The following is a 24,016-nucleotide window of genomic DNA, read 5'->3' on the forward strand; positions in this document are numbered from 1 at the left end:
ATTAAAATCCCACCCACCTGTCTCGGCAGGTAATCCCTCACCCATCGTCCCTCCATCTGTCTGCTTCAGGATGAAGTTCTCCCCCCATCCCTCCCTCACCTTCCTCCCCCCATGGAGGATGACTCATTGTTATTCTATTGAAGTCGGTGTGTTTCTTCGCGGTGGGACTTGTACCTCCTCGCTTCGGCGGCGCTAACATCACACCAACCCGTCCAACCCGTCGCAGCGACTCCAGCAGAGATTTAAGACTCAAACTTAGAAAGTTTTTCAATTTAATTTTAACAGTTTCCTCCCATAAAGACGGGATATCAATAATTCTACAGGCGTAAAGCCATGCAGGATTAAAGGAGTGAGAGATAGCCGGCTAACTAGCTACCTGCTACCTGCTTCGTCATTGGCGGCCATTGGGTGGACAGGGATCAAGATCGTTCATTACATGTTGTCCAGAATTAACAAAGAATTTGGAGCAAATACCGAAATATAGACGATAATTTCACAATAAACAAATTTATAAAATTCAGAAATAACACGCGACTCTTGTATGTATTGTAATTGTCATTGTTTGTGTGTCCGTCTGTTCGTTCGTATGTACATCAAATATCTTCGCAACCTTTTTTAAGCATCTAAATTATAATCTGAATCCAAAAATTATACAAATTAAACCGCATATAAACAAATTTATGTATTTTTGTTAACAAATTTGTCAGAAAGTTAAAAAAAAAAAAAGAGAGAAGGCCAGTGTGAGTCAGACCATAGCTAGTGCTCTCATCTATGACAGTAGGTCAGAGCACTAGCTTTGATCTTTGACCTATGCAAGTAGGTCAGGGTAAAATTTTGAATTCAAGGGTGTCACAGGATGTTGCAGTCTCTGACTGCCTTGTTCAACTTTGAGATGTCGTCCAAACTAGAAGGAGAACACGTCTTGTTCCTGCTTTCACAGAGAGACTTTTATTTTTCCGCTGTCGATGTTTCAGGATCTTTCCTCCCCGCCGCCGTCGGATCTCACAGGTACGCGTTCCGTCTGCCTTCAGTCATCCACACCTTCATCTCACCTCCATCAAAACGGAGCTATTCCTATCTGCCTCACAAAGAACCGAGCCCGCGGCGAGAGAAAGGCGTGATAGGTGACGCCTCAACCCCAAACGGAACCGCCGGAATAATGCTGTTCTCTGGTGTTAATGTTACCACAGTTTCATGTCGAGACTTAAATTGAGTTTTCGTGATCTTTAAAGTGAGGGAAGCTCCAAAAAAGATGTTTCCAACGTCCAATGACGACACTGACAACAACTAGCAGCGTGAACTCCACGTAAACCCCGGCTGCTGGTGAGCATCAATCGCATCCGATGCTTGTCGGATGCTGCGGACGTCTCAGTGGAGGGTAGACCCACGGCGCCGCGCCGGTCATGACTCCGCCTGCAGCTCAGCAGGGGGCCGGCCTCCGCCCACGCAACGCCTTGAAGTGTGAGCTGAGAGGCTTTTGGCAGCACTTTTCACCTCCACCTCTGTGGGAAGGAGACGGGCGTGTGTGTGTGTGTGTGTGCGTGTGTGTGTGTGTGTGTGTGTGTGTGTGTGTGTGTGTGTGTTGTTCAAATACAAGCAAAGAAAGTGTGTGCTTGTGCAGTTTTAACCCTTCAAAGCCTGAAATATCAATTGCCCAGAAAAATAACATTTTTGGAAAATAAGGTTTGAATTGAATTTTCTGACTAATTTGACAACAAAAATACATAAATTTGGATACGTGACGTTTAATTTGTACAATTTTTGCTTTTAGATGCTAAAATAAATGCTGCGTCGGATTTTATACATTAGGTTTTCCATGAAAAAAATAATCAAAATTATGATATAGAAGTCTCAAAATCCCGAGGAGCTTAACTCTATTTTATTCTAATCAATATTTGTACAATATTCTTATTTTGTGTCAACATGGTTTAAGGGATTGATAGAGTTTGAATGTGTAGCATGTGAGATAAACTCTAGCAAACCAACAACCGTTTCTTTCTGGTTGATATTTAAATGTTTGTGAGTACGTGCTTTCTAATTGCGAGACGCCTTTTGATCACTGCTCGTTCAACGTTGTTCTAGCACAAATGTACTAACTAAACGCTAAGCTAACGATCCTACCAGGTGCCTTTGGTCGTGTTCTCGAGTTTTTCCCTTTTCTTTGCTCCCAAATTTTTTCAGAGCCGTTTTGATTTGCGGTCCGTCCTCCGATGTGTCGTCCTTCACAGCAGATCGATTATTTCTGCCTGACGACAACGCCTCCAAACTAAATGACCAAACGGGTCGATGCCTCCCTGACCCGTCTGGCGGACATCGGACGCCGTTTGACGGAGCGCTCCAGAGCCATTAGGTGTCACTCACATGATCTATTGAGGCGTCCTCTGATGTGCTGTCTCCATGGTGACGCACACACTACATTAGACCCGGAGGTATCTTAACGTGATGGGAGCAGTTTGCGTCTCAATCCGTCACGCCAACATGTTTGCTTTGAATTGGGGATAGCGGCAGGATGCTATCTAGACACTCCGACTAGCGACAATGCTACTTAGCGCTCAGGTTAGAAAGGCATTTTTTATTACCAAAGCACACAGGGAACAGGAAATGAGTCAGGTGTAGCAGAATTACCATCATCAGCAATCTGGTCCTCAACTATTTCGGGAAAAGGGAAAACTTTTACGCCATCCGAATCGTTTCCGAGGATATCGGAAACCTGTTAGGGTGTCGAAAGTGAAGCAAAATGCTAAATCTGCTAACCGACATGTGGTCATCTCTACATTAGAGTAATTACACAAACAGGATCTGTGTTGGTGTGTTTTTATTTTGCATCAGAGGGGGCGGGGCTTGTGTCGTTTGCCATCTGTGGGGCCAAAAGCCTTTAATCACCTCTAAGTCCGCTGGACGGCCCAGGAAAGGTCCTTAAGAGCTTAAAAAGCACAACCAACACACTTTCACACACATTCACGGGGCAGGGCAGGGGTGCACACGCAACTAAGGTTCGGGTAATTACCATCTGGTCGCCGTGGTTACACGATGCTATCATGTAAAATACAGATGTTAGCAATCTACGAGTCCAGAACTTCCATTATGTCTGTTTTCATTCTGATCTGGTTCTGAATGATGTTTAGTGTGAAATGAGTGGAGAGTCTCTTTTGACGCTTGTGGAGATGCTTGCCTCGGTCACATGACTACCTTCTTAAAGGGGCCGCTACGGCCACTAACACAGAATACATTAGCGCTAAACTGAACCAACAAGAAACAAACGTTGGTGTGACGTTACGAGGACGCTGCTAATAAAGTTGATACAAACTGGATTCATGTTTATTATAATATTCAGAATAAAAACAATTGTTTTTAGTCGTTTTCTTTTATTTTCATTTATTTGCCACACCTTGAAGGTCGATCACGATGCGTTTAATGACCCCACAGACCTCTGCTTCTTCTACTTTTATAGTTACTATAGTTGTTTTTTCTCTCTACTGCCATCTGGTGGCGGATTTAGTGTCAAACTAAAGTTAAAGGGAGGTTAATAAATTAGTAATTAGCTGGTTTTTAGTTTTCCTTGCAGATTCTGGAGCTGATCGGATTTCCTGAAGGATGTACAAAACAAATTTGACGCCGAAATGTCGTAGATCACCATGGAAACGAATCCTTTATGGATTCTGATCTGGATTAACGCCAAACATCAAATGGAACGTTCCTGGACCGAATCAATAATCTATAAAAATATTTAATCCTAATCTGTTCATAAAGTCATGAGTAATCCTGTTTACAGATAAACAAACCGGCGCAGGTATGACGTCATGAGAACACCTCGTGGGTCACGTGTCAGTCAGTTGTTGTTTTTTTTAAGCAGGTTCTGCTGTTTTCACCTGTGTAGCGTACTAATACGCGACATAGGGAAACATCACGTGACTTTACCTCGAGTGTCGTAACGCGTTTATAACGCTGCAGACTGCAGCTATAAATGTGTGTGTGTGTGTGTGTGTGTGCTGGGAGTTCCTCCTCTGACACACACACACACACACACACACACACACACACACACACACACTTCCGCGTTGCGTGTCGCCGTAAAGCAGGAAGCAGTGCGGTGGCGCGTGGGAGTTGAACGTCCCGTCTGTCTTTCATCCACAGGTATGTCCGCCGCGCGCGCCTCGCGGCTGTCCCCGCGTGTCGCCTAACCCCCCCCGCCCGGCCCCCCCCAGCAGCGGCGCCGCGAGCCTCCCGGACGTTAGCTCCGAGGCTAACTCCTGCGGGTGGGCGTCGCTCCGCTCGGCTAATGTCACGGCGGACGGCCGGAGCGCTCCCGACCCCCCCCCTCACGCCGGTGACGTGTCGCGTGTCAGCGGGGGCAAAAACAGGTGATTTGGCCCCCCGACGGAGCCGCCAGGTGAGGCGGGCGGAGCGGCGGGAGCTACACCGAGGCTAGCGCACTCTCCACCCGGGCGACCGGAGCCGAGGAGCGGCGGTACGTTAGCACCGGGATGCCAGCGGGTAAGTGTGTGTGTGTGTGTGTGTGTGTGTGTGTGTGTGTGTGTGTGTGTGTGTGTGTGTGTGTGTGTGTGTGTGTGTGTGTGTGTGTCCCGTGTTGCCTTCACTGACACTGCTTTGGAAAGGAGATTATAGATATCAATTGGGGTAAATGAGGGGTCACGTGACCGTGACGTCACGGTCAGACGCTCCTTCCGCGGGTGTCTGCCGCGGAGACGACGACCAGCACGAGACGCACCAAATATTACGTTTCCATGGCAACAATACAGAGCGATGTGCTGGGGTTCATGTAGTGGCTGGAAAGTTTTAAAGCAGGTAGAAACAGAGTTTAAAAGAATAAAGTTTACTTTATTTAAAACTTTAATGAAATATAATTAAACTTATATGTAACTTTAATAATTTGTGAATTTTTTTAATTTGAAAATGTCTTTATGTTCACACAAGTTTAGCCACCGTGGATTCAAAATATTCCTGAAATTGTTGAATAACATTATTCACGAGGAAGGGGTCAAAAGTCACAGACATTCTGTCTCTTCTCATTCTGCAGTGACCTTTTATGAATGAACTTGTTTACCTGTGAAACCGTCCAATCAGGTGACAGCTAGTATTCACACCTTTCCCAGTTTTTGTTGCTAGAATAAAATGAGACCGGATCTCGTTCTTTACCTCGTGTTGGTGGATGAATTTGACATCAGTGAGACTGTATCTCGTTCTTTACCACGTGTTGGTGGATGAATACGACATCAGTGAGACCGGATCTTGTTCTCATTGGTGGAGTAAAGACGTTACTCATCTGTTCTAGTGACTTTTGTGTGTTTTTTTTCATCGTTTACATTACTTAAATAAAATTAATTATACACAGGTAAAGTCTACAAATCTATTGGTTGATAAAAATGTGATTTTTATGTGTTATTTAGGTGGTTTGGGGCTTTTTTTATATCTTATATCTCGAGGTTTTACTGTTTTTATTTTCCATCTGGTTTTTGGTTTGCGTCTCGTCTGTGGAAGTCTTGTCGTTTGGTGTCCATCTGATGGCGTTCTGTTGTCTGGCGGTTGTAGGAGGAGGAATGAGTCAAGCCTTTACACTTTAGCCTTTCTTTTTATCTCTTCTCATTATGTTCTGAAACTTCTTTCTACCGATTCAGGAGCGCAGATGTCAACGTGACGCATAAAAGAACCGCCGCCGCCACCTAACGCCTCACCAATCCGCCTCCATCTTTCCCTCTCTGACTTTTCGGTTCCTCTGTCCTCCATTTCTCTAATCCTACAGTTAGAAACCCGAACCGTGGCCCCTGTCAGCTTGTCTCTTTGGGCGTGGCTGAACCCGTGGCGCCCGCGCCGTCCCCCTCCGCCAGCAGCTGTTCCATCCGGTAACCAGCTGCTGTTTACCGGAGAACTGTTCTGCCGCTGCTGAGACAGAAAGAGCCAGGATGAGAAATGAGCGTCCACGTGCCCAGAATCGTCCGTCCGTGTTGGCTCATTATGTTTGGGGGTTGTGGGCGGGGCTGGCGGTGGGGGCGGGGCTCCAGACTGCTGATGGCGTCTGAATGCCGACAGCTCACGCCCCGGGCGCCGTCCGCAGCTTCAAGGACTCGGCTGTAATTACTCCCAGCGGTAAACAGCTGATTTCATTAGCGGCAACGCGACACCTTCAGCATCGATCCCCTGTGGGCCGGCGTGATGAAACGCCGCCGCCCCTCCGGAACGCCCTGCTGCGTGTTTGTAGACCGATTTGGTCTGTCATCCTGTTTGATGAGCGGAATCATTAAATGTCTGCCTCCCGCTTCGCTCGACACCATCGTGTCACGTTTGTCTGATCAATACGGGAATTTGATTGGTTTTTGTTTCCGGACAGGAAGTTAGCATCTATGACCCCGCCCCCCAACAATCGGAACCGTCAGCAGACATTGTTGAGAAATTATTGATCATTGAGCAAGCAAGCAAATTATGATGATGATTTTTACTGTTTTTTATCCTGATTACCGCCCCCTGGTGGTCTGGAGGTGAGATGCAGACTCCCTGTGAAATCAGGTGCAGTGGTACCTCTACTTACGAAATTAATTGGTTCCGGAAGAAATTTCGTAAGTAGAAAATTTCATAAGTAGAGATGCGTTTTCCATGCAAATGCCCTAATCTGTTCCAAGCCCCCAAAAATTCTGACAAAAATGTTTTACAAAGCATAAAAATGCATCAAAACATGTAACAAATACATGTTACGATTAGATTATTACACAGTAAATGAGAGTTGTGTATAACGTAAAAAACAAAAGAACAGAGTAAAGAATAATAATGACGGTCATTTACCTTTTAACTGCTGTCCTCATTGTTTTTTGCCCTCTTTGGTTCACGCCCTCTTGCCCCCCCATGAACAACAGAGTGAATTCCAGTCCTCCTTCTGAACTTCTCCAACCACCCACGCGACGCCTTAAACTCCTTAAACTTCCTTTTGTTTTAATAACGTGGTGATTGTAGATGCATTGCGGCCATATTCTTTGGAGAGATTTTCTATGATGTCTTGCTTTGTTTTTATGGACAAAAAAACTCTTTTCTCCGTCACTTTCTTGGGGTCCATAGTGAATACTCTAAAAGTTAATAAATTTACGTAAAACTATCAGAACACCTCATGGGTCGAGGGCCGAATGACGAGGACGCTGCATGGACACCTATCTAGCTCCACACAGAGGTCCCTCTTAGCCAATGGGATGCCAGGATGCTAGGTAATAGCCAATGGCAGAGCAGCTAGGAGAATGTTGCATTCAGGAACCTGTGGGAGCTGCGGGTATCAGCCCCTACTGTATTTTTACCTTTCATAACTCGAAATTTCTTTCGTAATTAGAGGCAATATTTTCCTGTTGAGAAGTTTCGTAAGTAGAAAATGTCGTAAGTAGAGACATTCGTAAGTAGAGGTACCACTGTAATTGGTTTTAGTCATTTTTTTTAGTCCATCATCATTTTCATCATCATCATCTTCCTCTTCACCTGTCAAAGGTGACAAAAACTGGATTTGATCCTGTAGTTTGATGGGATCTGACGAGACGCTGATGCGCCTTGAAGCAAGGTGTGTGTGTGTGTGTGTGTGTGTGTCTGTGTGTGTGTCTGTGTGTGTGTCTGTGTGTGTGTCTGTGTGTGTGTCTGTGTGTGTGTGTGTTGGACTCACACGGAGCCAGAAAGTAGACTGAACTGCCTTCATTGATATGGAGAGCAGCGATTAGCTCTGCGGCTATTAATAACACACTGATTTCCTTTGTGTGTGTGTGTGTGTGTGTGTGTGTGTGTCGTATGTTGTGTTCTAGAGGCTCTCATTATCCTCAAAGTGTTAACCACCTCAATTAAGCCATTATGTAGGACAAACCCGCCGCCGCCATGGCGTTCTGCTGAATGAGCACGTTTAGCATGAACGGATGAACGGACGGATGTCTGGTTGGATGTCTGGTCGGACCGCTTCAGACTTTTATTTCTCTCCACAGACTAATCGAAAGTCGGCCCGATTGTCTCCATTGTGTTATTCCAAAATCTTTTTTCTATCGGCCAATGGGACACTCGGAGCGCTGTGATTGGCTGATACAGTGATGCCTCAGTAATAGATAACACTAACATTAGCATGCTAACGCTCTGGTAACTGACATGTCGTGGTGCGTTCACTGACACCGATCGTTCTGTGCATTCAGCTTGCGACAGTCAGATGAGTGGACGGCAGACGTCCAATCAGAACCTGCAGATTTCACTGAACCAATAGAAAACGTGTCAGAGTCTGTGGTGGGCAGGGCCTCCTGTGTGTTTATGTATTAGTGTGTTTGTGTATTCACGTGTGTGTGTTTAGGTGTGAGTGTATTTATATGTGTATCTAGGTGTGTGTATTCATGATTGAGTGTATTTACATTTGGCTGTTTAAGTGTGTGTTTATTTACTGTGTGTGTGTGTGTGTGTGTGTGTGTGTGTGTGTGTGTGTGTGTGTGTGTGTGTGTGTGTGTGGGGGGGGGGGGTGTTTTAGTGTTCCTCCTCGTTTCTCAGGGGTACCAGTCCGTCTTGGGTTCTGGTGTCAGTTTCAGTCCTGCTGTCAGATTGGTTCTGGTGTTGGATCGGTTCTGGTGTTGAATCGGTTCTGGTGTTGAATCGGTTCTGGTATCAGATTGGTTCTGGTGTTGGATCGGTTCTGGTTTCGGTTTTGGTTCTGGCTTTTGGACCACAGCCGTTCTGCATATCAGCTGCTGGCGGTGAGAGGAAACACAAACACTGCAAGGTCAGAGACGAGAGTCAGCATGAGGGGGGAAAGAGAGAGACGGGGAGAGAGAGACGGGGAGAGAGAGACGGGGAGAGAGAGACGGGGGGAGAGAGAGACGGGGAGAGAGAGACGGGGAGAGAGAGACGGGGGGAGAGAGAGACGGGGAGAGAGAGACGGGGGGAGAGAGAGACGGGGGGAGAGAGAGGAAGAGGGGAACAGAGAGACGGTGGCGAGGTCCTACCAGCAGGCCATCCTCCACTTCGCCTCCAAGATGGATTCAGAGAACAACGAGTCGGGTAGGGGGCTGTTCCTTCATCTGTGTTTGTTTGTGCCCCCGCTGTGTGTGTGTGTGTGTGTGTGTGTGTTTGTGTGTGTTTGTGTGTGTGTGTGTGTGTGTGTGTGTGTGTGTGTGTGTGTGTGTGTGTGTGTGTGTGTGTGGTGGCCATAAATTGGTAGGTGGGGCAGTGGCCAGGAGGCTAATAGAAAGCCTGGTGGTGGCCATTGATCTGAGCTGTCAGAGCCTGTCCCATCCAATCAGCTGCCTGATTCCGTTTGACGGACACGCCAATGGACCAATGAGTGACAGCACAGATTTAAAGTTGTTTTGGGTCGGGACACGATGGTTCAACATCCTGAAAGTTTGATCTGTTGTTGTCGTTGTTTGTGCTCCAGTTAAATTAAACTCAAACTAAACTTAAACTAAACCTGAAGTCAGCTGTGGCGAATCAGAGGGTGAAATGGTTGCAAAATCTCGTCTCCTTCAGGTTCGCTAACCTCCCACTAGCGATAGCTTTAATCCATACGTGAAAAATAATAGGTTTAAAACTCATTAGCATATTTTTAATCATCCAGATATTTAAAATTAGCCTAAAGTGTCAGCTAATAATAAACCGGAAGCGCTCAGGCAGGACGACCTTCATTCGGCTCCTACGACCTTGTTCACGGCAAGTTGAATCTATTAAAAGCAGAATTAATCCTTCCTGCTTGATGTTCTGTAATCTGGATGTCTCTCATCTCATCTCATCTCATCTCTAGATGCTAGCCTGATAAACGGCTAACAGATGGTTTTTTTTGTGACGTGTGTGTCGGCGTTTCCGACGGCGGCGCTGAAGCTCTAGAGGTCATCTGTTGCCTTTCATGCTCCGTTAAGTCCCGCCCACCCGGATAACTCTCTTCCACCCACCCACACACACACACACACCCACACACACCCACACACACACTCCCACACAAATTCATATTCATTACCTCGTGGGGACCTGACTTAATATTCCATGCACACACGACTCCCTGCTGCCTCCTTTGTTTCTCACATAAACCAATAATTTACACCTGAAATCAGAACAAACGTGGTTTTTTATTTATTATTGACTGATAATAAACATTACGGATAAACATCGATTGATAAGCTGCATAAAAAACCGATCTAGATCTATAAATCTAGCCTGTGTGTGATCGACTATCCCTTAGTCTCACAGCTAGCGATGTTCAGGTGTAATCAGTGACGATCAGCTCATCTGGAAATGAATAAAAACATTTTGAAATTCATAGATCAAGACAAATATTTGTCAAAAAATATTTAAAAAATAGTAATAAGTTCAATGCAAATACTGTTAAGTCAAACTTGAGTTCTTAGATGTATTTGATGTTAATAAAGTCAAGTTCAGCAAATCTGGATTTTAGTTTCAGTTTCTCTTTCATATAAATTCCTCAAAAATATGTTCACACTGCACTAAAGTCAAATAATTTCCCACAAAGGGAAAAACAAGAACATAAACACACACACACACACACACACACACACACACACACACACACACACAGTTGTAACGCACACAAATAAAAAGTGACACAACAGCTGACTGCTATAATCTGCTTCTCTGAGCAGCAGGCATATCTACACACACACACACACACACACACATAGACACACACACATAGACACACACACATAGACACACACACGCAGCTGCTGCATCAGGTATCCGTGTTGACATACAAACAGCTCAACTTTATTTATAAAGTGTCGCTCATGCAAACATGTCAAAGCGATCTGATGACAGAAGAGACAACAGAGACGCAAAAGGAAACGACATCCGGGAGATTTCTTACACAAAAACACACAAACGATTCTCAAATTTCAAACAAACACACGATGAGATTTTTGTCATTTTCTTCATATATGTGGATAAAAAACATGAGAGCAGTTAGATAAGTAAATAAAAATGGTTTATGCGGTCGTATTAATATTTAATTTGAGTTGATGGAGCCACAGATGAAAATGTATTCACTTATTTGGTTTCTGGAGTCAGTCAAGATATTTTATTTTATTTTTCCAACCTCTTCTTTAATTAAAAATTACTATTAGCAAAAAAATATGACTTAATATCTGCAACAGAAACTAATGTTATCAAAGAAAAGTCCTCATTATTATTCTGTGCTTCAAGCTGCTCTTATGTTCTTCTTCTTTAGATGAAAACATGTTTTGGTGTGAATAAGACAATATCATCGACATAGCAACATCATCGCCCTGTGAAATATTAAATTCATCGCAGGTTATAAAGGAGATAACATTTTGTATCTTGGAGAATCTATTTTTGGTAATTATGTTTCCATTAGAGTTTAATAATGTGAAAGTTGCTGTTGGAAAAGGTTTAAAGAGAAATGGTTGAAAGCAGCAGTATAAATCATGAAAACAACAGACCATTGATTAGGATGCAACCAGTCGATGTTTTTCTTTTCCTTTCAATCAACTTTAATTATAATTAATCCATCTTATCCCAACAAGATGTTGTTTAACATGTCATTTAAATAAATTCAGAATTAAATATGCAGGAATATTAGTGTTTTAAAATGATTTGAACTTGTCGTCTCGTTTGTTGAGTCAAAACGAGTCAAAGTACTCATACATTTTCAGTCAGGCCGTGACGTCATCTTAAGGTGGAATGAATGCAAACACTCGATGTTTAAAATTTGAATTTAGTGTTTCTAAATTCCATCGTTCCTCCTGCAGCAGGAAAATGAATTTTGGATGTTTACAGTGAATAAAGAGGGGACGATAAGAAATACGCGATGAACCGATAGGAACGACTCCGGGGGGGGGCTGCATAGCAGGAGAACCCGAATCATCGGACGCTTTTCTTATCAAGATCCGAGCTCCTGCTTCGCTCCGTTAGCGCCGGGGGCCCGATGTGTCGCATGTCCAAATGAAATGGGCGTAAAATGAAACTGCTCTGCTTTCCAGAATCTTGACTCTCTTTCTTGGCTGCAGGATTAATTGATACGCCCGAAGCCCAAGTCCTAATGTGATCGATTTAATTCAGTCTCTGGCAGATGGAGAAGATTTGATTGCTGTTGGTGATACAATCAGGGCGCCGCGGTCGTCACCGACACTCGACCTGCGGACGCCGTAAACATCATGGAAAATGAATTTTAATCACTGGGTTAATCAAATAACTAATAAATAAAAGGCTGCAGAAGGAGAACGCCGCCTGATTATTGGTTCTCGTGACCTCACAGATGTTTGTTTTTTTACATGGGTTTGTTTCTGCGTGATTAAACTAAATACGGTATTGATCAGAGGTAGATTGAACGCACTGAGATCCAGTACAGGCGTGACGCACTAACGGTCGGGCTGCATTGAAGTATTGATCATTGGTTTTGTGATTTATGATGTGTGTTTATCTTCTATAAAGGAAATGAAATGAGAGAATTATTCACATCCCCCTGAACTTTTCCTTAATTTCAAATTAATGCCTTTTCTTCCCATTTTAAATGATCAGTAATTAAATAAAGGATCTGAAAGAACTGACTTTATTTAATCTATTTTATGTAATGATTAAATCTTCAGCTAAACCTTTATATCAGTTCAAAAAGTTTATTCCCCTGACTTAATGTTTAGGTGGAAGAGATAATTCCAGAATACATCCTGATAATAAAACCACCTTCATTCGTTTGGAATGCTCCAAGTCCATCTTGTTTTGGTACCAGACTCTGGTTGGTCATCCAGAACCGTCGTCTGAATCTGCTTCCATACATGGAGTTCAGCAGTGGATCCATGTCACCTGATGGAGACAAATCTCCGGTTAAACATGGAGAAATCTATTAATCAATACAAATACACAGTTAATCAATGATCCAGAGATTTACCTCAGAGGAAGGTGTTTTTCAGTTTAAGAGTCATCAATGATCATTTTGTTACTCAAGCGTTCCCTTAAGCATTGATTCAAACGCTTTTGTTCGGCGCATGTGAAGCGATTTTTAGTGGTAGTAAACCTTTTATGGTAGCTAATCACATGAAGGCTAATCAATGACGATATAAACACATGTAGGCTAATCAATGAAGATTTAAACATATGTAGGCTAGTCAATGACAATAGAGTTTAGGTGACGTAAACGGACGCCATGTTGGCCAAGACTGAAGTCCTGTGAAGGATGCTGAGGCCTGAGCATCAGGGTTCTGACGGCGGTCCCGCCCAGACCCCCACGACCTGAGCTCAAGGTAGCTGCCTTGCGTCGGCTCCATAAATTGTAGGGTATACAGTCATTACACGGTCGGATGCCTCAGCGTCCCGACAGACGCCCCATCACTCTTTTGCAGCTGCAGTCACATGACGTCATCACACTACGTGAGCACTCTTTCCTCACTCAGTAGCGAGCCGACCTCTCAGACCCACACTCTGAACAGGAACCAGTCCGTAGATTACCTCAATCTCAATCCCCATTGTAGCACTAATCCATGGATGGCCGTTACTTGATTCTGGGTTCTAAGGCCGGCCCCGTTTCCTTTTACCTTGGGGGTTCTGCTCTAAGGCTTGTCGCGTGGTGTTGTTCATGGGTTTCCTCAAAGTATCTCCAATCCATCATATTTTCCTTCATCTGACGGTGAAGTCGATCTTCTCCAGCTCTTGTTCGTTGCCACAAATCGTCGTTGGATGTTCTGTTTGGCCAAAATATGACAAGGGTATCTTCTTCTTTTCCTTGTGGCTTTTCCCTTCAGGGGTCTCCACAGCGAATCAGTGTCCTCCATCTAACCCTGTCTTCTGCATCCTCTTCTCTCACACCAACTACCTTCATGTCCTCTTTCTCTACATCCATAAACCTCCTCTTTGGTCTTCCTCTAGGCCTCCTGCCTGGCAGTTCAAAACTCTTTACCAATATGTTCACTATCTCTCCTCTGGACATGTCCAAACCATCTCAGTCTGGCCTCTCTGACTTTATCTCCAAAACCTCTAACATGTGCTGTCCCTCTGATGGACTCATTCCTGATCCTATCCTTCCTGGTCACTCCCAGAGAGAACCTCAGCATCTTCATCTCTGCTACCTCCAGCTCTGTCTACTGTCTTTTCCTCAGTGAAAAATATGCCAAGGATGTAGCGAAGTCTGTAAAGTTCAAGGTCATCCACCATGTCTCGGAACCAAACAAAAGAACGAATTCCACGTTTGAGTTGAAGATTTTCACCTTTGTCTGTGAGGAAATGCTTTGTGATCTCCAGACAGGCCTTAGCATGTAGCAGCCAGCTAGCGCTACTATGTATCGCCTCAATATCTCCTTCTAAACCTCCAGTAGAGGTGATGATGTTACCTTAGATACTTGAAGGTCCTCTCTCAGGGAGGAGAAGTTCTTCTTCAGTAATGCTTTAGATCTGTTGATTTGTTCCGGTGGTCCAAAATGCGTTTTTAGATGTCAGAATTACAGCTTTTGAGACGGTAAGGAATTTAATGAAATTCCAAAATGTTTATTGTCGCACTTTCAGATATTTCTGACATCAGCAATAGAATTAAACCCGCTGGAACAATAAAAATTGGCCCCATTTGCGTCTTGGGGCCATGCGATCTGAGCGAGGAATCAGCTACTAAGAGGATTAGAGTTGAATTCTTGCTGTGCTTCCCGGACTGAGAGGCGTCTCGGTTTTCCTGCCCTTACGGTAAAATCCGCTCATGTGATCCGGCCGCCGTTTATTCTGATTGGTCACATTTCATTCTCAGGTTCAGGGTTTTCACTGCAAAGGTAATGGAGAAAACAGTCTTTGTTTTCTCTGACAGACACATGTAAAAAAGGAAAGTGGGGTTTCATCCCATTTCCAGTTGGGGGTTTTTTTATTCCCAGCATGGCACCATGCCTGTGCCTGGACTCTCATTGTGATCTGATGTAACGGTGAATATGGAAGTCGTCCTTTGATGTCTTTTGCTTCCGTCACAAAGGCAGAATTCATTCCTGTCAACTTCGTTCTCCTCAAAGACTCGGATGAGGAACAGATGTTTTTAACTTCCTGTGGTGGTGGAGCTGTCGTGCCTCTTGGTGATGATAGTTGCAATTAGGTATCTTAGCAAAGGCCTCATTTCATTCTATATTAATATAGGTATGTTGGGAGAAAACGTACTGGAGTTCAGCTACGTGTGGATTTGCTTTAATTGTCTACACAGGTAAACCTCAAGATGCTAGTTAATCTGTTCTGTGATTAAACTCGCATTTAGAATAACTAAAATCATTTTAATCCGTTCCTGCCTTGTTAAAAAGCTCCAAACCCCCTAAATTATGAAAAAAATCAACATATTTTTATCAACCAATAGACACGCAGACTTTACCTGTGTAGAATAAATTACATACACGTTACGTAAACAATGATAAAGAATGAAAAGAAATGCAAAAGTCAGGACAACACGCGAGCTACGACTTAACTCCACCAACGGGAACGAGATCCGGTCTCACTGATGTTGTATCCATCCTCAAACACATGGTAAAGAACGAGACGCGGTCTCAGGTATCCATCCGCCAACTATCTGGTGGCTCATATCTCTGATTTTGATTGTATCTCGAATAACTTGTACGTCAAGCAGCTTGTATCTCGAGGTTCGACTGTATTGTTATTAGTTAGGTCCTGTATGAGATTCCTTTTACCGATGATGGAACTGTTTCACATCATCCTCCCTTTCGCTCTAGTGATGATTTAAAAGCGTTGTAAGTAAGGTGCGCCGTCAGGAGAAACAACCCCAAAGGATTTGAGAAAGGGGTCCCTGAGCCTTTTGGCCTACTTTAAAATGACAAGTGTAAGCCCCCTTTAACCTCCCATTGAAAACACCACCAAAACCCCAAAACCCCTTAAGAGGGGCCCCTTCTTGACAGTTGAACGTCTTTGGTTTGGACGCATTATAGAAACTGACACTGATGGAGAGGAGAGGATGATGGGGGTCAGATGGTGATGGAGGTAGGATGGGGGCTGCATCCTGTTTCCAGATGAAAGAATAAGTCATCGAAGGAAAGGGGCGATCTCATCGTAGAAAATGAAAACCAGGAGGCATTAAAACGCGTCAACAGAGTAAATTAAAGGAAATCTGCTCATAGTGTTCCATCAAAGGTTAACGTCTGTTCGCACACAGGGGGTAAAAACGTCTTCATACATATTTTATCGTCTGAGGAGCGATGTTGAGGCACTCTCGACAGATTTGCATCCTGTGATTTCACCTTGGAACAGTTGGCCTTCGGTGCCTCTGGCATCTGCCGACGCCGCCGTCACTCACAGTCAGCGTTTCAAGGATGTGTTAAGGAATGGAGGGATTCCTGAGAACCTCCCCAGAACACTTCATTGAGAGGCTGACACCACCGGTCGCATCTGGAGGACGACTGTCAACCGTGAGACAAGAGGAGCGTGACGGCATTCAATCGCGTTCGCAGTTTAATCTTCTTGTTTTTTATGGGAAATAAATTCACGAGGTGGGCAGCGGAAGGATGCTAGCTGTTAAAACGTTGTGATTATCGATTATTTACACTCCCACTCCCATTTGTGGGCTCGTATTTCCCATTAGGGAGAGTGTGAGTCATGTGTGACCCCTAGTGGTGTCATTGTGTACTGGCGGTTCCAGTGTTTGATCAATATTAAAGTGGTTTTCATCTACCTCAGGTGTGTGACAGCTAGCAGGAAGCTTTTCCCATGAGCATTTGTGTTTTGTCCATCAGCGAATCACGACATGCCGCCGTCGCCTCCAACTGAGACTGGATGGATGGATATTGAACCAATCCCAGTGTGGAAATGTCACCGGAACGTTATTACTGTGCGACGTTCAAGTCTCCTTCCAGTCATGATCAAATGAGAGGAGGCAGATTTATTAAAGGCAAATCAAAGTGAATTAGCTCAAGTTAATATTGTAAAAAAACACATAAACCTCGACTCACGTCGTTCTCGATTACACGAAAGGTTTTCAAAACAAACGTGAAAATAAAAATCAAGTTTAGGTCATTTTACTCCAATAAACATCTGTCAGCCTCAAATATTGGAATCAAAATCATCAGTAAACCGTTTAAAGCACATAATATCATGTCACTCTACAATAAATCAGAATAAAACATATCGTGTTATTAGCCTGTAGTAACCCCCGTGACCCACAATGAGTAAGAAGCAGCTGAAGACGAGACAGAGACGTACTATATATTAAAAAAATTAATTAATTGGCAGTTACGCTTACATTAACTAAATATTATTAAAATGCATTCATAAATAAAATTCAGTACAGAACTGGGAATGGTTATCTGCAGTTTAACGACGTAAGACAAGGTTTACCTTTTGTGACCCCAACGGTACGACCTTTAAGAATGTCTAAATAAAGCGTGAAACGGTTGGACTCCAGACAGAGCGACAGTAGACGATAGTTTAATGTTCGTGGTTCATGGACGATGTGGTTTCTGTAGATGAAGCGTTTATTGAGGACGTCGGGTCGGTGATGGACGACCTCGTCTTCAGCTGCTTATCTTCTAGAGGTGAAGAGGAGGCAAGGAAGAATAAAAGGAATATCAAATCCATCCATCCTTCATTTCCCTTCCCCTCTTGTAACACGGATCACCTTCTCCTTCTCCTCTTTTCACTCTCTACTTTCCCTTTTTATCACCTTTTCTTGTCTCATCCTCTTCCCATCCCTCCAGGAATGTCATTCCCACTTTTCCTTGCTTCTCCTTTCCTGTCGTTCAGCTCCTGCTTTCCATCCTCCCTTCTATCCTCCCTCCACTTCTCCCCCTCTTCTTCCTCCGGCGGTTGATTTTTCCCTTGTGGAGACTGTAATTCGCTTGGAGATGGATGGGCCGCCGCCGTCATCGTCCCCTCCCCCGCCACCGCCGTTGATGGATCTCTGGGCTCAGCGGTCCGACTCCTTCTTGGCGCTGCTGTTAGCTTCCCCCACAGCGGTAGGCTGATGAAACAGCCGGCCAGATGGGAAGGCGTTGGCTTTAAAGTGGTGCTAAAGTCCCAAATGTCACTGAGTGTACTCTCGGGGGTCGGCGCTATCAACCGGACCTCACCCGGCGTGGAACCAGTCATCATCTCGCTGTCGCGGAAGATTTTCCAGGAATGATTTGGATGTTTTTTCCTCGTCCTGTCCGGGTTTGGTTGGGTTCCCAGGCACGTAAATAGTGAGAGGTAGAGCAGTGGGCAGCTATTTCCTGTTCCCTCCAATCAGCAACTGGTAAAGGAGGCAGTGCCTTGCTCAAGGGCAACTCCCACTGCCAGTTCACACTCTTTGGTCTTTTTGGTCCACATAGGTCTTTAACGAGCTACCCTCCGGTCGACAACCCAAGTGGGCTTAGCCAGTACCGCCCCAAAATATTGACGCCCAATGTGGGGCTCGAACCCACAACCCTGAGATTAAGAGTCTCATGCTGTAACGATTGAGCTAGCTGGGTTGATTGGATGGTCAAAATCCATCAATGAGTCAAACCTGCTTTTACTCATTGAGTTGAACCAATATTTTTTGTTAAATTTGATGAATTGAGAACATTTTATTTATTTGAATTGGGCCATTCCAGAGAGATACAGTCGTCTTTCCTCCTTCTCTTATTCTTCTTCCTCCTGTCCTCTTCCTCTGTCTGGGAAATATGAACCTTGGGATTTCATCAGATGCAGTTTCCATTTCCTCCCTTTGTCTACCCCACATGAATATTTAAGTAAGAAGTACAGAGTTTCCGTCGCCTCGGCGACAGATCGGCTATCTACAGTTGGATCATAATTCAATTTGAGCAAAACACATTTATCACATGGCGCAGACTGTTTTCTGCTCGCTGGTTAAACGTTCCGAACGTGGCGCTACAGGGAAGGTGAGACTCCTGAAGATGCTATTATCTGATGTCATCTGCAAAGCATTGCTGTATGAATAACGGAAACTGTCTCAGGCGTGCCCTGGAACATGTATATGTGCATTCTGCGCTTCAGGAATAAGAGGATAAGCAAAATATGCAGTGCTATAAACTTTGTCACTGTCAGAACATTTCATGCAAGGGTGACTTTAGGATTCAGACAATGTTTTTTTAATGTTTTGGTTTAGAAATGCCTCCAAAAAAAAAAAGAAGTGAATAAATAATAGAGAATTCATTCTCCTTGGAACACCAGCTGTGCAATCATAGCCGTGGGTGGAAAAAGCCAATTTACAAAAGGCAAGTCAAATGGATGTCTATAGTAGACTTGATATATGGAGGCAGTTTAATGTGTTTTGTATAAAGCATTAACACAAGTGAGTGGGAGGAACAACACCAGACATCAAAATGCTAATTAAAAAAAAAAAAGGTAAGAATGATTTTAAAAGTCCAAGAGAAAACACCAATGTTGTAGAAGACGAACATTTTGGATGTGTCAGTTCAAAGTTTCTAGGAAACTTCTAGAGGTTTCTTCCGATTCTGGAAATGGCTAATAGCTAAAAACATTTCTAAGTAATGGAAGAGAATAAAAAACAACATCGTTCATCAGAAAACATCCACAAACATCCATTTTCTGGCCGTAGGCAACTGACGAGAACACCGGCTTGTCAGTTAAATTAAAAAGTTGCTGTAAAAGTACAGACCACCTAGCGTTTGTAGGGCTGACGATGCTAAGCTACATGCACCATTCTGTTCCAAAGAGACTCCCTGTGGAGAACCCACGGAGCTGTTCAGACGGTCCTGCTGGTCGACCCGCTGATTCTGCCCATATTCTGGATAAATTTAGCTTCCTGTCTGGTTGGAAGCGAAGCAGAGTGATGGGGAGGTGAATTTGTGCGCCGTAAACTGTCTTTGTTCGTTGGACCTTCAAGAGTCGGAAGCAGGATGTGGTAACGGAAGTCAATGAGCCCACCAGCGGCTCGGGAACACATATGGCGTGCTGTTCATCACCTCCGTATTCCTGCTCCTCAGCCATGATTGTTACGACAAACGAGATTTATCTGTGTTCAATAAATACCCCATATCGTATCTCGTGGGGTTTTTTTGTTTGTTTTTTATTGATCACAAATGGAGGGCTTGAAAGATACCGGATAGTTCGTAGTGGATGATACTAAGTCCTGGAGCAAAGAAAGAAAAATCAAACTTCAGCAGACGCTGGCTTATTTTTAGATGACGGATAAAACGTTAGCCTGCTATGAACTATGATTGTATTACGTCAGTCTGATCATGTTAGCTTTTAGTCCTTATTGCTACACAGAAATAGCTGCCATCAAGGAGCAATGTAAGACTGAAACTTGACTTCTTGGAATAGGTTAATGTCTTTGAGCATTTTCTTGTTCCATGCTGGAAAGAACTCTTTCCTTTAGCATTGCCTGTTGGATGCAAACATTCGTAGACCTGGTCAATGAAGCTGAACACGAACGCAGCGAGGGATCTCTTGACGTCGTGTAGCGAGAGTGTCGCTTTCATCCGTCCGTCAAAGGGCAAGGAGCTAATCTGGACGTCTGAGGGCCTCTTTAATCTAGTAGATTACCTCCTTCACAGGAGATAAACACACTGTCAGAGGGGCGGGGTCACAGCTTCTATTGGCTCACGTATTATGTAAACGTATTATAGTCTTTAAGGAAATATGATGGGTAACTAGTCCAACTGGATTTATCTTGAACATATTCCTGTTCAGCTGGTTCTAGAGTTACAGGACCGCCTCTATTATAATATTATTTATTTGCCTACATTTGAATACCTTTGGAATCATTTGCAAATTCGCCTCACTGAAGGTCTTTGTCTTGATTGGGGCAATGCCAATTTTTCTTATAAATTTGTTGTGAAATTTATAACCTTTTCTCGTTTTTTATGGTTTTCTTTGACTACTTTTTCAAAGACATTTAGGCGACTTCCTGAGGGCTACAACAGTCAGACGGTTTCAACATTCCGTAGATAAATAGACAGATAATGTTAGTCGTGGCTTCAGAAGTTGCGGAAACTTTCGACTCACCTGCTCTCTAGTTTTTTTGGCGTCTGTTGTTGGGTCACGGTTTCCTTGTAACCTGAGCTGCCGTTGAGAGGCTCCGTTGGTCCTGGCAGCGTCTCGTCTTCTCCGTCGGAATGAAGGGTGATTCCAGGCGGTGATAGACGTAACGCTTGAGCTGACACCCGATTGGACAGACAGGATACGCATCCGGGAGATGCTTTCTACCAAAGAATCTGCAGGGAGTTGAAGGGTTTTAAGTCCTTTGGTCAGTCTTACCTGTTCACATCAACTGGAATCATCTTGAAACCCTCGTTGGAGTCACTGCTGGTTTATTTCGGCCTAAATCTTGAGGAACGGATCGTAACTTCCGGACTTGAAGAACCCATGTCTTCTTGTTTGAGGCTGTGAAAAACCACAAAAACCACAGGTTGGATAAAAGCAGACGTTACCCAATGCCATCTTTTTGTGTGCACCTGAGACGGGGCATCCGGCGGAGGTACCGGCAGGTACCCTGGACGGAGGCTGATGGAGCTTTCAATTCCACCAGGCGAGACCTGCTGACCTCCGGTAGGCATAAATGTGATGTGTGTGTGCTTCATATGTCAAGTGGTACGTTGTGTCTATACCGTTATATGACCTCACAGCAGGCTGATGTATTTGATCGCCTTTAATTGCCTCTTCTCAGCCGGTGGAGTTCGTCCTGTAGGGCGTAAGCCATTCATCCATGTGACCATCACAATCCCTCCATCTCTCTGTGCTCGGGTATTATGCAGCATCCTCTGCAGATCTATAGCTGGACGCTGAAATGAATGCATCGCCTCCATTTCAGTACTGCAGCCGTGACGCTCTGAGCTGGAGTGGCTTTTAATGTAATTTGGCGCCACGGGTGCCTCAGCACCACCCAAGACTGACCAGGGCGGAATGCGACTACAGGAAATATATTTGTGTGACACTTTTATTGTTCCGAAGATGAAAAGCTTCAGGGAGGCAGATGAAGATTGCTCCATCTATCAGTTTATCAGATTAAGTTGAATAATAGCATCAGAAGCTTATTCTATCTAATTAGTTTAATTTATACAGCACCAAAAAATCCATACATTAAATTAGCATCGATAACTGGAAAAGCCTCACATTTTTGGAGGTCAATGAAGGATCTTCAGAAGCGATTAACGATAACGATGTGTTGATTATTATATTTGATTGTATTATTGTATTATTATTGATTCTTTTCATCTCTGAGAATTCCCTGATCCTTAAAAAATATGAGCCTGAATCAGAAACTGCCTTTTAGTTTTAACAGTTTTGACGTGACTGTTCTGTATTTAATGTAGTCTGTTTCTGTTCTGTTTTTATTCTAGACCGTTCCTCTTCTGTTTTTATTCTAGTCTGTTCCTGTTCTGTTTCTATTCTAGTCTGTTCCTGTTCTGTTTTTATTCTAGTCTGTTTTTGTTCTGGTTACTGGAGTTTGTTCCTGATCCTGTTAGCTACCACACATCCTGAAGGAAACAAGACGAACATTTCTAAAATAATTTCATGGACAGGATGATAAAATGCTAAAACCTCGGTTTCGTGTTTGTGGACTAAACTCTGATCCTCAACAATCAGCTCCAGGCGTGGTTTTACATCCTCACTTGAACCAAACTCCTATTTATTCCAAATCATTTCCCCTCTGAGTGGCTGTGGAGGAGACAATTGGAGGCAGAATAAAAAGGATGGAAATAAAAAAGCTGTGCCATCACCTCCGTCTCGGAAGCTCTGTCCTCAGGGACCGATCCATCTGCGGTCCCTGAACGCCTCACGCATTAGGGGCTGTGGCCTCCCAAGTGTGATTGACTTCCTGCTGATAGAGACGTGATGCATTCAGGGTGAATCGGACTCCCTATACACAATCTGGGAACAGCATTGGACACAAAAGTGATGTCTTTGGTTTTTTTAATTAATCATAGTCGTGTTTCAGGGCGTAAGCTCCAGTCCCAGAGCTCCGTCTTGTGACCGACCTCGTTTGACTGGCTGCTATTAAATGAATCAGTCGTAAACTGATAGTTTATCTGTACTTCTGATGGATATTATTGGATGGATTATTATTATTATTGGATATCAGATGGATCACTTTGGCCGCTGCTCATATATCACTGCCTGAAACACTACAGTCTTCGTTCACGTAAAGGAGATTCATTTGTTGACGTCGCAACTGTCACTCAACCAGTTGAGCAAATGAACAAATACAAAGCTTCTAGCTTTACAAATGAACAAATATAAAGCTTCTAGCTTTACATACCAGTAACCGGCGCACTGCTTGAATCAATTCCAAGATTACCTTACAGGCGTGTGAGTCTTTGAAAGTCACCCCTTGTGTTCACTTTTGGTCGGTTGTGTATTTTAGCTTCACCGCATCACGCACCTCCATTTAAAAAAAAACCCCAATCTGGTCAGAAGACTTTCTTCACATCTTGACTTCCAGAGGTGAATTCCATTAAACATGGCCGGTCACATGAATGCTAATGGTGCCACTCCCTCGCTGCTCTTTGCCCTACTTTCCAGGTAATTGCAGGCTCCATAATGAGTGCTTTAAAGTCATCTCTCTGTAAAGGTTGCCTCGGCGACAGGCTGTTGATACGAGCCTTAATGAAGTTGATTAATCTCCAGACTCCCGGGGGCCCGCCGTCAAACTCTCCTGCACCGCAGTCAAGAAATAAACTCTGGAGCCGTTAATACGACCTAATGTGGCCTGGGAGGCCTTGGTTGTAAAGCGAAGTGTATCCTGGGAGCTCGGCAAACTGTCAGAACAGCATCTCGGAGGAAACGAAGTGTGCCGCCTTCGTCAAGTTAATTTAAAAGGCGAGAAAGGTGACTCTTACAGGTAATGAGGTTGGAAGGCCCTTAGGTCTCTGGGTGGAGTTTGGCGTTTGTGTCAGAAACGCTGCCTTCTGACAAATCTGAGTTCGTGTTGAACTATTTCTTGAGGGTAAGAGTTAAGATGACTTTTAACAAATCGGTAAGGTCAAAGATCAACCAGGAAAAAGGAACAGACTTTGTCATTTTCAACGTATTTATAAGACAGAAGGCCAGATTTAAGATGGTTTTCTTAAATCACACCAGATCACACCAATAGAAATGCACTTCATCCAGCAAAGATTCCAAAGACTGTTCAGGT

The 24,016-nt window shown here is 44.0% G+C and overlaps 1 protein-coding gene across 1 annotated transcript in view; it reads left to right on the forward strand.

Moving 5' to 3' along the window:
- Nucleotides 1-4,059: 4,059 nt before the first annotated feature.
- efr3a (EFR3 homolog A (S. cerevisiae)) overlaps nucleotides 4,060-24,016 on the forward strand; it is a 50,567-nt gene continuing 30,610 nt past the window's right edge. The window contains exon 1 of the mRNA XM_068340230.1: nucleotides 4,060-4,494. Within this exon, the coding sequence (XP_068196331.1) occupies nucleotides 4,485-4,494 (10 nt within the window). The 5' untranslated portion in view covers nucleotides 4,060-4,484. The remainder of the gene's footprint in view (nucleotides 4,495-24,016) is intronic.

Source organism: Antennarius striatus, chromosome 18, assembly GCF_040054535.1.
Source record: "Antennarius striatus isolate MH-2024 chromosome 18, ASM4005453v1, whole genome shotgun sequence".
NCBI lineage: Eukaryota > Metazoa > Chordata > Actinopteri > Lophiiformes > Antennariidae > Antennarius > Antennarius striatus.